At 46.2% G+C, this 12,972-nt stretch overlaps 1 protein-coding gene across 1 annotated transcript in view; it reads right to left on the reverse strand.

Annotated features, from left to right (window-relative positions):
- LOC144792094 (putative cation-transporting ATPase 13A4) overlaps window positions 1–12,972 on the reverse strand; it is a 506,631-nt gene that overhangs the window by 269,476 nt on the left and 224,183 nt on the right. The window contains 2 exon segments of the mRNA XM_078666960.1: window positions 4,678–4,761; window positions 5,810–5,960. Of these exon segments, the coding sequence (XP_078523086.1) occupies window positions 4,678–4,761; window positions 5,810–5,960 (235 nt within the window).

The following is a 12,972-nucleotide window of genomic DNA, read 5'->3' on the forward strand; positions in this document are numbered from 1 at the left end:
CTTTTCTCCACCTGAGACACTGTTAATAATGACAACTTGCTATCCATCCTGCAAAGTTGAATGGTTTTCTGATCAGGTGTTACAATGGTTCTCATCCTTCCTTCAGCACAGAACTCAAAGAGTCAAGGCAAGCCACTCTCTCTCCCAGCCCTCTCCCGTACTCATGGGGGTCCCCCAAGGATCAGCTTTATCTCCTATCCTCCTCAACCTTTTCTTGGAACCTCTTACACATTCTCTAAATTTCATGGACATTCTCTTCCACATGTTTGCGGATGTCACACAACTATATCTGAAAACCTCATCCTCAGAAAACATCAACTCACTCAATACTACCCTAATGTTTACTCAAAACTGGTTAATGGAGAACCATTTCCTGCTCAACGCTTCTAAAATGGAATTCCTGCTCATCTCCCCTCCAAACCTCATCCCCAAGCTAGACCTCTGGCTGAGTCACCTCACTGCTTTCAACTGTACTCCTCTCATCGTAGATGCAGCCAAGTTTCTCGGTATCACCATGGACAAGCACTTGAACATGAAAGGTCATATCAGCAATGTATGCAAAGGAGCTAACCACTTGATGCAATCACTCAGAAATATCAAACCTTTCCTTCCTCTAAATGATTTCAAGCAAGTGGTCCAAGTTATTGTCTTGCCTAGGTTAAACTACTGCAGTGCTACCCTCTGTGGCCTTCCCAAATACGCCCTGGCTCCACTAAGGACTTCATTTAACGCAGCTGCTAGACTGGTTACAGATACCATGCGAAAATATCATATATCCGCAGTCCTCAAATCCCTTAATTATTTGCCCTTCGCAGCACGAATTCAATTGAAGATTGCTGTTCTGACACACAAAGCCCTTCACCTTAACACTCCTAAGTACCTTCCGCAACAGACAGTGGAGAGGAATGCAGCGCAGACAGCTGGCCAGACAGGTTTGACAGTCATCTTTGCTTCTCCTATCCTAGGCAGATGGGATCCCTGGAGCAAAGGATTGTTTGGAGAGAGAACCCCACACAGACCCTTCCCCAAAAAAACTGAAAATGAATGTTGTGGTGACCCACGGGGGGCTTGGCCTTTTTTTTCTCCACCTGGTCTCCACCGCGGTACCAACATTTTGAGGGTAATTTCTCCAGCTCACTTGGCCCAACTTACACAAACAAGGTGTTGTTTTGCTGTGGGGACCAGCTTTTTGCTTCAGGCCCTTTTTCATCTGACCTCTAAAGTGTACTTTGGTTGAGGACATGATCTTTGTTGCCACCTTCACCATACCCACCCTGTGGCTGGGCTCCTGATGCTCTCATCTGCTTGGAGAGCATTCTCCACAGCTCCTCAATGGCCTGCAAGCTGAACACCTTTACTGCACACTCTGCAGGTTCCTCAGGCTCCTGGATACTTGCAGGTCACCTTTGTCATTATGGAAGCGTGAGTCCAAGAAAGTCTCAGGGAAACTGTCCAGCATTCCCCAGCAGGTCCATTCCCCAATTGCTCTTCATGGGGCATAAGCAGGTCAGTGCCACTGGCTTGGAAAGACTCATCCTAATCCTGGGTGCCAGCAAGGCCTAAAGTCCATCCGTGTAGAGGTTCAGGGTCTTCTTTTTCTAGCTGGCCATTATTCTGGTATCACCACCCCAGGCGCCTTTCTGATCATGTGTCTCCCCCTTGTGCAGGGGATTTTAAATAGCAGTAGAATGTTCTGGAACATAAGCACCTCTACCTAATCTTAGGGTGTCACATCTGTCCCAACCTCCTGTAAAGCATTCTGTAAACTAATAGTGGGCGACTTCACCTCCATTGTGTCCAGGTCGGTCCCACTCGCTTGGAAGTGTGCCATGGTGAGGGCGCTTCTCAAGAAACCCTCCCTGGACCAGAACAACCTGTCCAACTACCGCCCCATTTCGTTGCTTCCCTGGTTGAGTAAACTGCTGGAGAGGCACACCAACAATATCTTAACAGACTATCTGGAGTCCAACTGTCTGTTGCGTGCCTCCCAGACAGGTTTTCGCCCTCAACATGGCACAGAAACTGCCATGTTGGCGGTCACAGAGGAAGCAAGAACGACTTTGGATCGGGGAGGAAAGGTGGCCATTATCCTGTTAGACCTTAGTGCCGCGTTCGACACGGTGAACCATGCCACGCTAGTATACCGACTGGCGGGCATGGGCGTGTCGGGCGCGGCTCTGGACTGGCTCACCTCCTTTTTGAGTGAGCGCTTTTTCCGGGTCTTTGAGGGTGAGACAGTCTCTCCTAAACATCCTCTCAGGTGTGGGGTCCCTCAGGGCTCCTCCCTGAGCCCGACCCTCTTTAACGCCTACATGGAACCTCTGGACAGGATAGTCCATCCCTTTGGTGTGCGTATAGTCACCTACGCGGATGATACGCAGCTGGTGGTCTCGTTAGACCACGCAGATGGATCATCCAACACCTTAGGCCCCTGTCTAGAGGCTGTTGCCAGTTGGATGCAAGCCTCCTGTCTCAAGCTTAACGGGGAGAAGACAGACATCATTCTCCTTGGAAATCCCTCCCCGTCTGCTCTTGCACCCGTCTGGCCACCATGTCTTGGCGCTCCTCCTGCGCCCAAGTCCCAGATAAAGAGCCTCGGGATCTGGCTTGACACCGCTCTTGATTTCTCGGTCCAGGCCACTAAGACCGCCGCCACTTGCTTTGGACTAATGAGGATGCTCCGGCGGGTGCTCCCTTTGCTCCCTTTCCAGGCGAGGAGGATCATGGTCCAGGCCCTCATTCTCTCCCGCCTGGATTACGGGAACGCTCTCTACCTGGGAGCACCGGCTTCGGTTCTTCAGAGGCTTCAGGTCACACAAAACAGTGCGGCCCGCCTATTGTTCAATCTGTCCCGTCGGCAGTCGGCGAGGAAGGCTCTGAAAGACCTCCATTGGCTCCCAATGGCTGCCAGAGTACAGTTCAAAGCTCTGTGCATCATGCACAAATCCTTCCACCGTGTAGGCCCAGCGATTCTGCACCCTCTGGTTACGCCTTATGTCCCAACACGCCCCCTTCGGTCTGGTACCCTGCAGCTGGCCACCTCCTCTAAAATTAACAAAGCCCGTTGGGGTGGCCGCTCTTTTTCCCATTCGGCGACCAGACTCTGGAACGCCCTCCCCTTTGCCATCCGGGGTAACAGCAACCTCCTCTCGTTCAGAAAGGCCCTAAAAACGCATTTGTTTGCTAAATCTCGCTGATCTGCCCCGAGCCTGCGCTAAAACCATTTTATCTTCAAGCGCTGCGAGGCCCCAGGGCAGTTATGCGCTATACAAATGCAATTTTTCATTTAATTTCAAGTGGTCTATGGAAAGTCCTTTTCTCTGAGCCTCAGCCAAATCCCCAAGTGACACAGCTATCTGAACCCTTCCCACCAAAGCAGCAAAGGGGAGTAAATTCTGTCTTTGGTACTGGAGGTTTGCCCTCCTATTTTGTTTCTGTGGGCTTGGGCTTGCCAGGCCAGGTGCATTGATAAGGGCTAATTAACACATGCAGATCTCCTTCCCACCCATTCTTTTCCCAGAAACTAGACCAGGCACTGTTAATGGCGCTATTGTGTGGATAGCCCTTTGCTCCTACAGCTTCCAGCAGAATAATTTGCTTGACCTAGAAGGGGTAGGATAAAGGCCTGGACTCAATATGGATGAGACCGGGAAATATGATTTTTTTTTAAAGTGCAATAAGGAGTACAGCTATCGCGACAGTGACAAAGGATCTACTCCTTGTGTGCATTTTTCCCTTACATTCATACCTGATTAATATATCTAGGGCCAGATGTAGGAAAATCGTATTTACCGATTCATAAATACCGAATTTTACCGATTCGGTGTTTATGAATCGGTAAATATGAAGGAGGGAGATTTAGGAAGAATCGGTTATTGAATTACCGATTCTAGAAAATTCGGTATATACCGATTCGGTAAATACCGAATCGGTATTTCCTATTGATTCCTATGGGCTGTGAAGCCCATAGGAATCAATGGGAAATACCGATTCGGTAATTATGGGGTGTCACTTTGACACCTTCTAGCACCCCAAATACAGGCATGTGTACCATGTGGCAAACAGACATGCCCTAAGGGCATGTCTGTCTGTCACATGGCATAGGTGTGCATACACACATGTGCATGAACACCTGGATTCGGTATTTTACCACCCAATTGGATTGGGTGGTAAAATACCGAATCTGTAAGGCCTTTGAGACTCAGAAGAGTCCCACCGACATCGGGAAGTTACCGATTTGGTAAAAATACCGATTCGATATTTTACCGATTCGGTAAATTTACCGATTCGGTAATTTTACCGAATCGGTAAAATAGGGCCCCTACATGCCAATTCTTAAGTACCGGTTGGTAACGGCCGAAATCGTCCGTTACCGACCGGTATTTAGGCTCCTACATCTGGCCCCATGTCTTAGTAATATGGCACTGGTCTGCAATGGTACAGATATCACCCATAAGGTAAAATGCAGTGGTCACACAGCCTTTCAGTAAGCACTGCAGACCTACACTGTCAGTACTCACTCACAATAAAAGGCCTACACCGTGGTATAATCCAACCGCTGAAAGTGAACAAAAATCAGTAGTCACTGCCAAGGCATTCTGATTGGCTGAGCCAGCCACTGCATTCCACAGAGGGTGCTAAGAGGAGCAAAATCCATATTTGGTAAAAGCAGAATACCTTTCCAGCTCTGGGTCCTGGTTTGATCACCATGCTTGAGGATTGGTCGTCCTTGTGTTTATCAGGGTTGCAGTTCTCAATGGTCTAGGAAAAATAAAAAAAGAGACTCAGCAATGTACAGACTATACAATTGCAGCAGAAGTGCTTTGATAAGGAAGATATTTGCTTCTAAGAATGTAGTTATAGAACAGCTGTGCTATCTGACTTCCCAAGCCAAGGAACTAAGTGGTGAGGGCATGCACAACCGTAAACCGGGAAGATGAAAAATGTGACTAAATTATGTGGCAAAAAAAGACAAAATATGGTAACCAATGAATATTTAACAAAACACCTAACAATGTTTCAGCTCAGGTGTTCCCTTATTACAGCTTTTATCACTGACAAGTGTCCTTCCCTCCCTGGGCTTGGTGTGTTGTCTACTTGCTTACAATCCTCTGGTTTTAGGTCTAGGCGCACCAAAGCATTTTCATTGCAATATATCCTGATCTCTTCACAGAGAAAGTGATTTCCTTATGGATATGCCTCATCGCTTATTGAACCTTGGGGAAGAGGATGATTCCCCTTTCTAACATGCAGGAACCTTCAAACCAACATTTGTTGTGCTAGGCAACCACATACTTTGGGCCCGATTCACAGAAATAACTTAAGACAAAATCCTAAACTTACTACTTTTGGTATTCACAGAAGTTAGGATTTTGTCTTAAGTTTGTCTTAAGACAGATGTAAGACAAAATTCTAACTTCTGTGAATACCAAAAGTAGTAAGTTTAAGATTTTGTCTTAAGTTAGTTCTGTGAATCGGGCCCCACTTTTCTACATCTTCCACTTCTTTTCCTGCACTTACTCAATTACTGAGGTATGCCAGAGAGGACCAGGTTCCATCTGAATATGGGCATGTTTGATCTGAATTCCAAAAATTGTATGACACTTTTACAAATTGAAGAACACTTCTTCTTTTAGTTGTGCCTTTTGCCTGCTCTATGTAAGCAATACGATTTATCCTTACTCAATTGGTTGCCTTCATGAGGCACATAAAAATCGCGGAAACACTGCCCAACTAGTTGTCATGGTTGGATGTATGATCACACTGTTACCAAATTATTTCTAGCCATTAGTTAATTATTCTGCATTACCCAATTGGTTCCTTCAAACATTGTCAGGTCCAGTGGATCTCCCTGCAGTTTACCATCCAGAAAGATGAGTGAGTGACAGCTGGCCAGGGCAGCTAATAGTGGAGTCCAAGGTAATGCATCAGCATGAGTGAACCTGTGAACAGTCTGAAAACTGAGACAAAAAAGAAGCCAGAGGCATGAGATTTAACAATGTTTTATCCATTGCAAAAAAGCATGAAACAAAGAGCAAACATTCACTTGAAAATCTTGCTATTTATAACATCTGGCCAGTGATCTAAAGGCTAGTCTGCTCGAAAGCAGTCTTTGATAATCTTATTTTTTTTAAAGTCTGGTTTCCAAATACTACAATGAGATCAATATTTTATCAGAGTTTTTTATTGCTCCTAATGAAAATAAAAGATATTCCAATTTCAAGGCTCTCCAAGAGCACCTGACATTTTAAAGTCAGTGGGCCCGATTCACAGAATGAACTTAAGACTAAATCCTAAACTTACTACTATTTGATATTCACAGAATGCACTTACTACTTTCGGGGTTCACAGAGTGAACTTACTACTTTTGGGATTCACAGAATGAACTTACTACTTTCCGTATTCACAGAATAGATTTAAGACTACTAACTTTACGTCCGCACTCGGGACGGAAATTCCGCCCAGGGGCGGAGCTTCCGGCTTGTGGGCTGTTGGACTTGGGCCTTAGGGCAGGTTCACCCGAGACTTTTTGCTTGAAATGGTGACCTGGCAATGGTGATTTTTTGGGTTCTGCGCACTTTCACTGTGTCCCAGTGGAAAGTGCGTGCGCTCTCTGAGTGCATGTGCTGAGCTAGGCCTGCCCGCCCATAGGAATGCATGGGGAATGTATGTGTCCCTGGTAGTTCCTGATGCGTGGGGTGTACAGGCTTGAGTCTGGTATGTGTGAACTCGTGAGAGTGAATGCTGCGAGATGGTGTATGCAGCATGTATGTGTCTAGTAGGGAAGCGCCATTTCTAGACATGGCTGTACGTGTGCAGTGAGGGTGCTGGAGTGTGATTGGCTGGAGCTGGCTGGCATGCCAGGCTCCAGGAAGTCTGGATGGGTCTGCCCGGTGGTGAGTGGGAGATTAGCATGAGTGATGTGTGGGAGGAGTGTACCTGTGTCCTGGATGGGCTGGGTTTTCCCCACACAATGCTGGCTCCGCCCCCCTGTGGTGTGTCTAACGACCCTAGCCCTGCCAGTGAATAGAGAGGGTGGTTGAGGTAAACAGAGTACTCAAGAACCAGCTGCGACTGGTTCCGCCCCACCCTGCACCTTCAGACAAAGGGAAATGGTGTATAAAGATGGGGCTGTGTCCCCACAGAAGTTGTTCTCTTCCAGGATCCTGAGGGGACTGTTGCTGCTGCTGGTCCAGAGGACCGCCACTTGGGCTGTCTCCCTGCCTGGAGACCCAGTGAGCTGGCTCTGGGCCCAGCCTTGCCCCCCCTGCCTTGCTGAAGGACCTTTGCTGGACTCTGTTGTCCTATAGCGCCTGGGGGCGCTGAATTGGATTGATAGTGCTGGGAGCGCTTTTCTTTTCCCTCCTAGCGCTAAGAGCGCTTTATTTTGCATTTAGCGCTGAGGGGCGCTTTACTTTTGGAAGCCGGAGCCCACCCGGCGTTGGCCCCGCTCCGTGACGAGTCTTGAGCCCCCTGGCAGGTGCCCACTCTGCCGGGGACATTGCCGCCTTTCGAGCGCGTGCCCACCGGGCTTTATGGTAATTAAGGCCGGTGCCCACCCGGCATTGCCCCTCGAGATTCACCGCCGCAGCCCGGAGTGTTTTTAAAACGTTGCCGGGCCGCTGCCAAGTGCGACCCGGAAGTGGTTGGCCGGCCGGCCAATCAGTGAGCGGCCCGACGGAAGTCCCGCCCCCGCAGCCACGACCCGGAAGTCAGGCAGGCCGGGGGCAGGACAGAGAGACAACCGGAAGCAGACAGGAGGCCACCCTGTGCTCCGGTAAGAGGAGAAGCCGGCGTCTTTCCTTGTTCCCCCCAGGCTCCCAAAGCGAGGGAGAGCCCAGGAGAGAAGGGAGAAGTCTGCAGAGAGCCCCTAGGAGCGGGAGCTCTCGTGAAAGAAGACCGCCGCCTCGAGGGACACCCTGGACTCAGAGGAGTCCAAGCGAAGTGCAAGGAGAGAGCCCCGAGGAGCGGGAGCTCTCGTGTGTCCCCAGTGAAGAGGAGGAGCCCCTCCCTCCGCCACAGGAAGCCGGTGAGTGGGGCCCCGGGGGCATTCCTTCTTTGAGCCCTGAGAGGCTCTGGGAGGGCCATTGTTGCTTTGAGCCCGGAGAGGCTCGGGGGCATTTTCTGGTTGCGAGCCCCGAGGCTCAAAGGGAGCAATTATTTCACGAGCCCTGAGAGGCTCAAGGCGCCCCAGTGTTAAGGAGCCCAGAGAGGTTTAGGGGCAGTCCATTTGTTCTTAGAGCCCAGTGAGGCTCTGGAGGGCCACAGTCATTTCTTAGGGCCCGGAGAGAGGCTCCAGGCGCCAAAGTTGTGTTGAAGAGCCCAGAGAGGCTCCCCCATTGGCCCCACTGTTGTGCTTGAGCCCACAAGGCTCCATCGTGTTGCCCCATCTTCACCCAGCTGCCCAGCACTTTGTGGGCAGCTGCCACGTTTAGGACCCTGGACACTGGACACAGGGCGTCCTAGCCCCAGAGAGGCCAGTTGGCCTAGGGACAGTCACAGGTGGTGACTTACGTGAGTTTGGCGCAACTGTACTTTTTCTGCACCTCTGAATGTGTTTTTATGCGTCATGTGCCTTACACCTCTGAATGTATTGTGATGCATCATGTGTTTTCCTCCCTTACACCTCTGAATGAATGTTATGCATTGCATCATGTGTTATGTGCTTCCACCCCCACAGGTATTGTGATGTGTAGGTGGTTGTTTTCTCCCTAGTACAGGTGGTGCTAGTGAGGTCCTGGTTACCAGTGATTACTGGTTGTGTGCTATTTTGTGCTAAAGTAATTTTATATTCAAAGTGCTATTTTTGAAAGTGCTACTTCTGATTCCTGACAGTGGTCCAGGTGGCCCTGTCTTGTAAATATCCCCTGTAAATTCTGCCCGTGCCTCTGGCACATTGTAAAGTGTGTGTTTTATCTAATGTGTTTTGGTGTAATACAAAGGCTATTTTTATATAACCTTGTGTGGAGTTTCCTTTGTGGTGGGCCTGGGTGTTGTTGCTGGGGTTCGTGCGCAAATACTTAACTTACATCGCCTCCAAGTTTAGCCTTGCTGCTCGCGCCACGTTACCTAGAGGGTGAGCAGGGGTTATCTTGGCGTGTAACTCCCTTGCCCTGACTTGGGAGTGGTGGTCTCTGACTGACTTTGGCGAAAGCCCTGGCCAGCCGGGGATCCCATTTCCAACAGGGGCGGAACTTGCAGCCCAGAGGCGGAGCTCCACCTCGGGACAGCAAACTCCGCCCCCAAGCCGCAGCTCCGCCTCCGGGCCGGAAACTCCACCTCCGGGCCGGAATTTCCGGCCCGAGTGCGGATGTAAAGTTAGTAGTCTTAAATCTATTCTGTGAATACCGAAAGCAGTAAGTTCATTCTGTGAATCCCAAAAGTAGTAAGTTTAGGATTTAGTCTTAAGTTCATTCTGTGAATCGGGCCCATAGTCACCTGGAATTGAACAATTAGGAAATGTTTATTGGAAGAGATGTTTCACTTACAAATGTAATATATTCTGCATAGTATTAATAAATTAAACTATCTAAAATAGAATAATAACCCAGCGTCTAAACTAAATCAGTTACACTATTCATACAAATATCAATATTTCCTTTCATATATCTGAGAATAATAGTTATGGTTTCCTTTTCCAACATATGCTAATAAAAAGTCTAATGCAAGGAAGATATCTTCTAAAAAAATATGCAAAATCTTAAATATTTTTTATTATTTTAGAATATTTTACCCCCTAACCGAGGGTAAGAGGCACAACATATCATAAAATAAAATTTTCTTTGTACAGGTAAAGTATAGCATACATGAATCCAAAAGGCATATAATATAAATAATTCAAAAAAAAAAGAAAAGAAAAAAAAAATATTAGAAAATCAAAAGGTGATAACTTAAATACATCATAAATACTTCATCTTATCTCAATGGTTAATAAATCGATACACCTCTATATGTAATTCTATTATCCTACATCTCTTCCTTCCATCTAGTTATTGGTCCCCATATTTTCAGTCCCAGTTTCCTCCCTTTCTTTCCCCTTCTAGCATAGATTGCTTTTTCCAAATTATATACATTCAAAATCCTTGCCAGCCAATGTTGAAATGTCGGTGGAGTTGGGTCGAGCCAGGCTGAAGCAATACATAACCTAAAAATCGCCATAGCCACAAAAATAAAATAACATTCTTCCCCCTGAGTACCATCTGATTTTACACCCAATAAGATTGAAGAGGGGGTTAAAGTAACTGTTAGTTTCAATGCCCTTTGCATATAGGTCTCTATTTCACTCAAAGTTGTGCATAATTGTGGGCATATTGCGAATACATGTACAATATCTGCTTGTAAACTTCCACATCTTGCACAGTTAATACCTGTTGTAGCCCCCCACTGTGCAATTTTTGCCGGGGTGTAATATAGCCGATACAATGTCTTATAATGTTGCGCCTGTAAGGCTGCAGAACACAAAACATTCTGACCCAACTCTACTGATATATTAAAGCAATCCATTTCAACATTTAATTTAGTTACCCAACTTTCCCCCCATTTTTCCAAATCATCTTGTTTTGATTCTATTAGTTCATAGTAAAACCTTTTAATACTACAATCAGTTCCTTCCTGTACCAACTCCAAAATATTATTTTTCTCAAACGCAGCAGTTCCCCCTCTTTTGTTTAACAAAAAACTTCTCACTTGCAAGTACTTAAAAAAAGACCTTGTTTCTATCCCATATTTTGCTTGTATCTCTGAGAACTGCATGAGGCCCTCAGTTCCCATCAAATCACCAATTTTAATAATTCCTTTTTTAACCCAATCCGTAAATACTAGATCGGAAAAGATTTCATTAGGAACATTAGAATTATTCTTCATTCTTGTGTATCTATTATTTTTACCCAAGCCATATCTCTTACTAAAAGCCTTCCAGATATTATATGCTGCCATCAGTGTCTTAAAACGTGTCCTCTTATAGTATACTGAATCAAAATATCTAAGGAGTACATTATTGACATCTTCTCCCAACAGGAGACCATATATTGCCAGGGTTTCTAGTTCATCATCCCCCTCCCTCTCTGCACCACCAATTAGCCCCACCATGTATTGCAGGGCAGCTGCCCAATAATAAAGTTTCAAATCAGGTAATGCCCAGCCTCCTCGTTCTCTTGGTAGTGCCATAAAACGTAGTGCTCTTCTAGTCTTTCCTTTAGACCATATAAACCTATTAATCAAAACTTCTAACTTTTTGAACCAGGAATTGTCAAACATCAATGGGATCGCCCTAAATATATATAAAAACTTTGGTACCACTAACATCTTTATAATATTTATTCTGCCAACTATTGATAGGTGGAGATTGTGCAACCTGTCTAGGTCCCTTCGAACCTTAGCTATAATAGGGGCAATATTCAATTCCACTACCTTGTCCAATTCTGAGGTAATTGTTATACCGAGATAAACGCCTGTTTGTACTACCCTATGATCCTGACAGACTACATTATTGTTCTTAACTATTTGCGTTTTATTAGTATTAAGGGAATAGCCTGAGACCCTTCCAAAACTTTTTGCCTCTATTTCCACATGTCGAATAGCCTCCGTGGGTGATGATGTAAGAACTGCCACATCGTCAGCATAAGCAAGTATCTTGCATTCCCCCTATGCGTATTCAGTGGAACTATGTCTTCATTTCCATCCATTCTCCGAATCAAGGGGTCCAAGTACATAGCAAACAATAAAGGAGAGCACGGGCACCCCTGTCTTGTCCCCCTCTTAATTTGGATCTCCCTAGTTAACCCCAAATTTACCCTTACAGCAGCTACCGGATTCCTATAGAGTGTTTTTATTGCATTCACGAATCCCTCGCCAAACCCCACTCTTTTTAAAACACACCATAGATAGTCCCAGGAAACCCGATCAAAAGCCTTCTCGGCATCTAGAAACAATGCCGCCATCGGGCCCCCTGAGACTTCCATGGTGTCCAATAAAGTAATAAGTTTCCGAGTATGGTGGGTCGTTCCGCGTCCTGGTATGAATCCATGTTGATTAATGGAGACTAATGGTGTTATCACATTTGCAAACCTTACCGCTAGTGCCTTAGAATAGACCTTTGTATCAGCATTCATGAGTGAGATAGGTCTGTAGGAGCCAGGTTCACTTGATGATTTACCTTTTTTTAATATAACCACAATTTCAGCACCTGACCAGGAGCCTGGTACAGATACCCCTATCTGTGCTTGTTGCAGGGTCTTCACCATATCCTTTCCTAGTGCTTTCCAAAATACTTTAACCCCTTCAGTGCTAATGACAAGGGTAACTCGTCATGGAGTTTCCATTGATTTCAATGGAAAGTCAATGGACCCACTCCCACACCCCTTAGCAGCCAAGTGGTTAAAGAACTCCATAGGTATTTGATCAGGCCCTGCTGCCTTTCCAGAGGGTAAACTCATGAGGCCGGCTTCAATCTCCTTAGAATCTAATGGCAAGTCTAATCTCTGTCGTTCTTCCTCTACTAACATCACTTTTTCAATACTCACTAAATAAAGTGCAATTTCCCCAGGATCTTTTTCTTGCTGCTCTTCGTATAATTTCATATAGAAATGTCTAAAAACTTCTCTAATCTCCTGCGTATCTGTTACCTCAATCCCTAAACTATCTTTAATTGCCCTAATCTCTCCTATCGCTCTTTTTTGCCTTGCTCGTACTGCTAACGTTCGTCCCACCCTTTCACTAGCTTCATAGCACTTCTCTCTATTTGCTACGTATATTTTTGCCGCCTTGGTTGCTATATTTTCCTCTGCCTCACTCCTTATCTTTGCTAATTTAATAAGCGAAGCCTCCAGTGATTTTCCTGTTACTATACATTCATTTAGCTCTACCTCAGCAAGGAGCATTTGTGATTTTACTATTTGAATTCTATGTTGTTCCTGTTTACGTTTATTCGCACTATAACTGAGAGTCTCCCCCCTTACCCCCGCCTTGAAGCTA

The sequence above is a fragment of the Lissotriton helveticus genome, chromosome 11 (genome assembly GCF_964261635.1).
Source record: "Lissotriton helveticus chromosome 11, aLisHel1.1, whole genome shotgun sequence".
NCBI classification, from domain to species: Eukaryota; Metazoa; Chordata; class Amphibia; order Caudata; family Salamandridae; genus Lissotriton; species Lissotriton helveticus.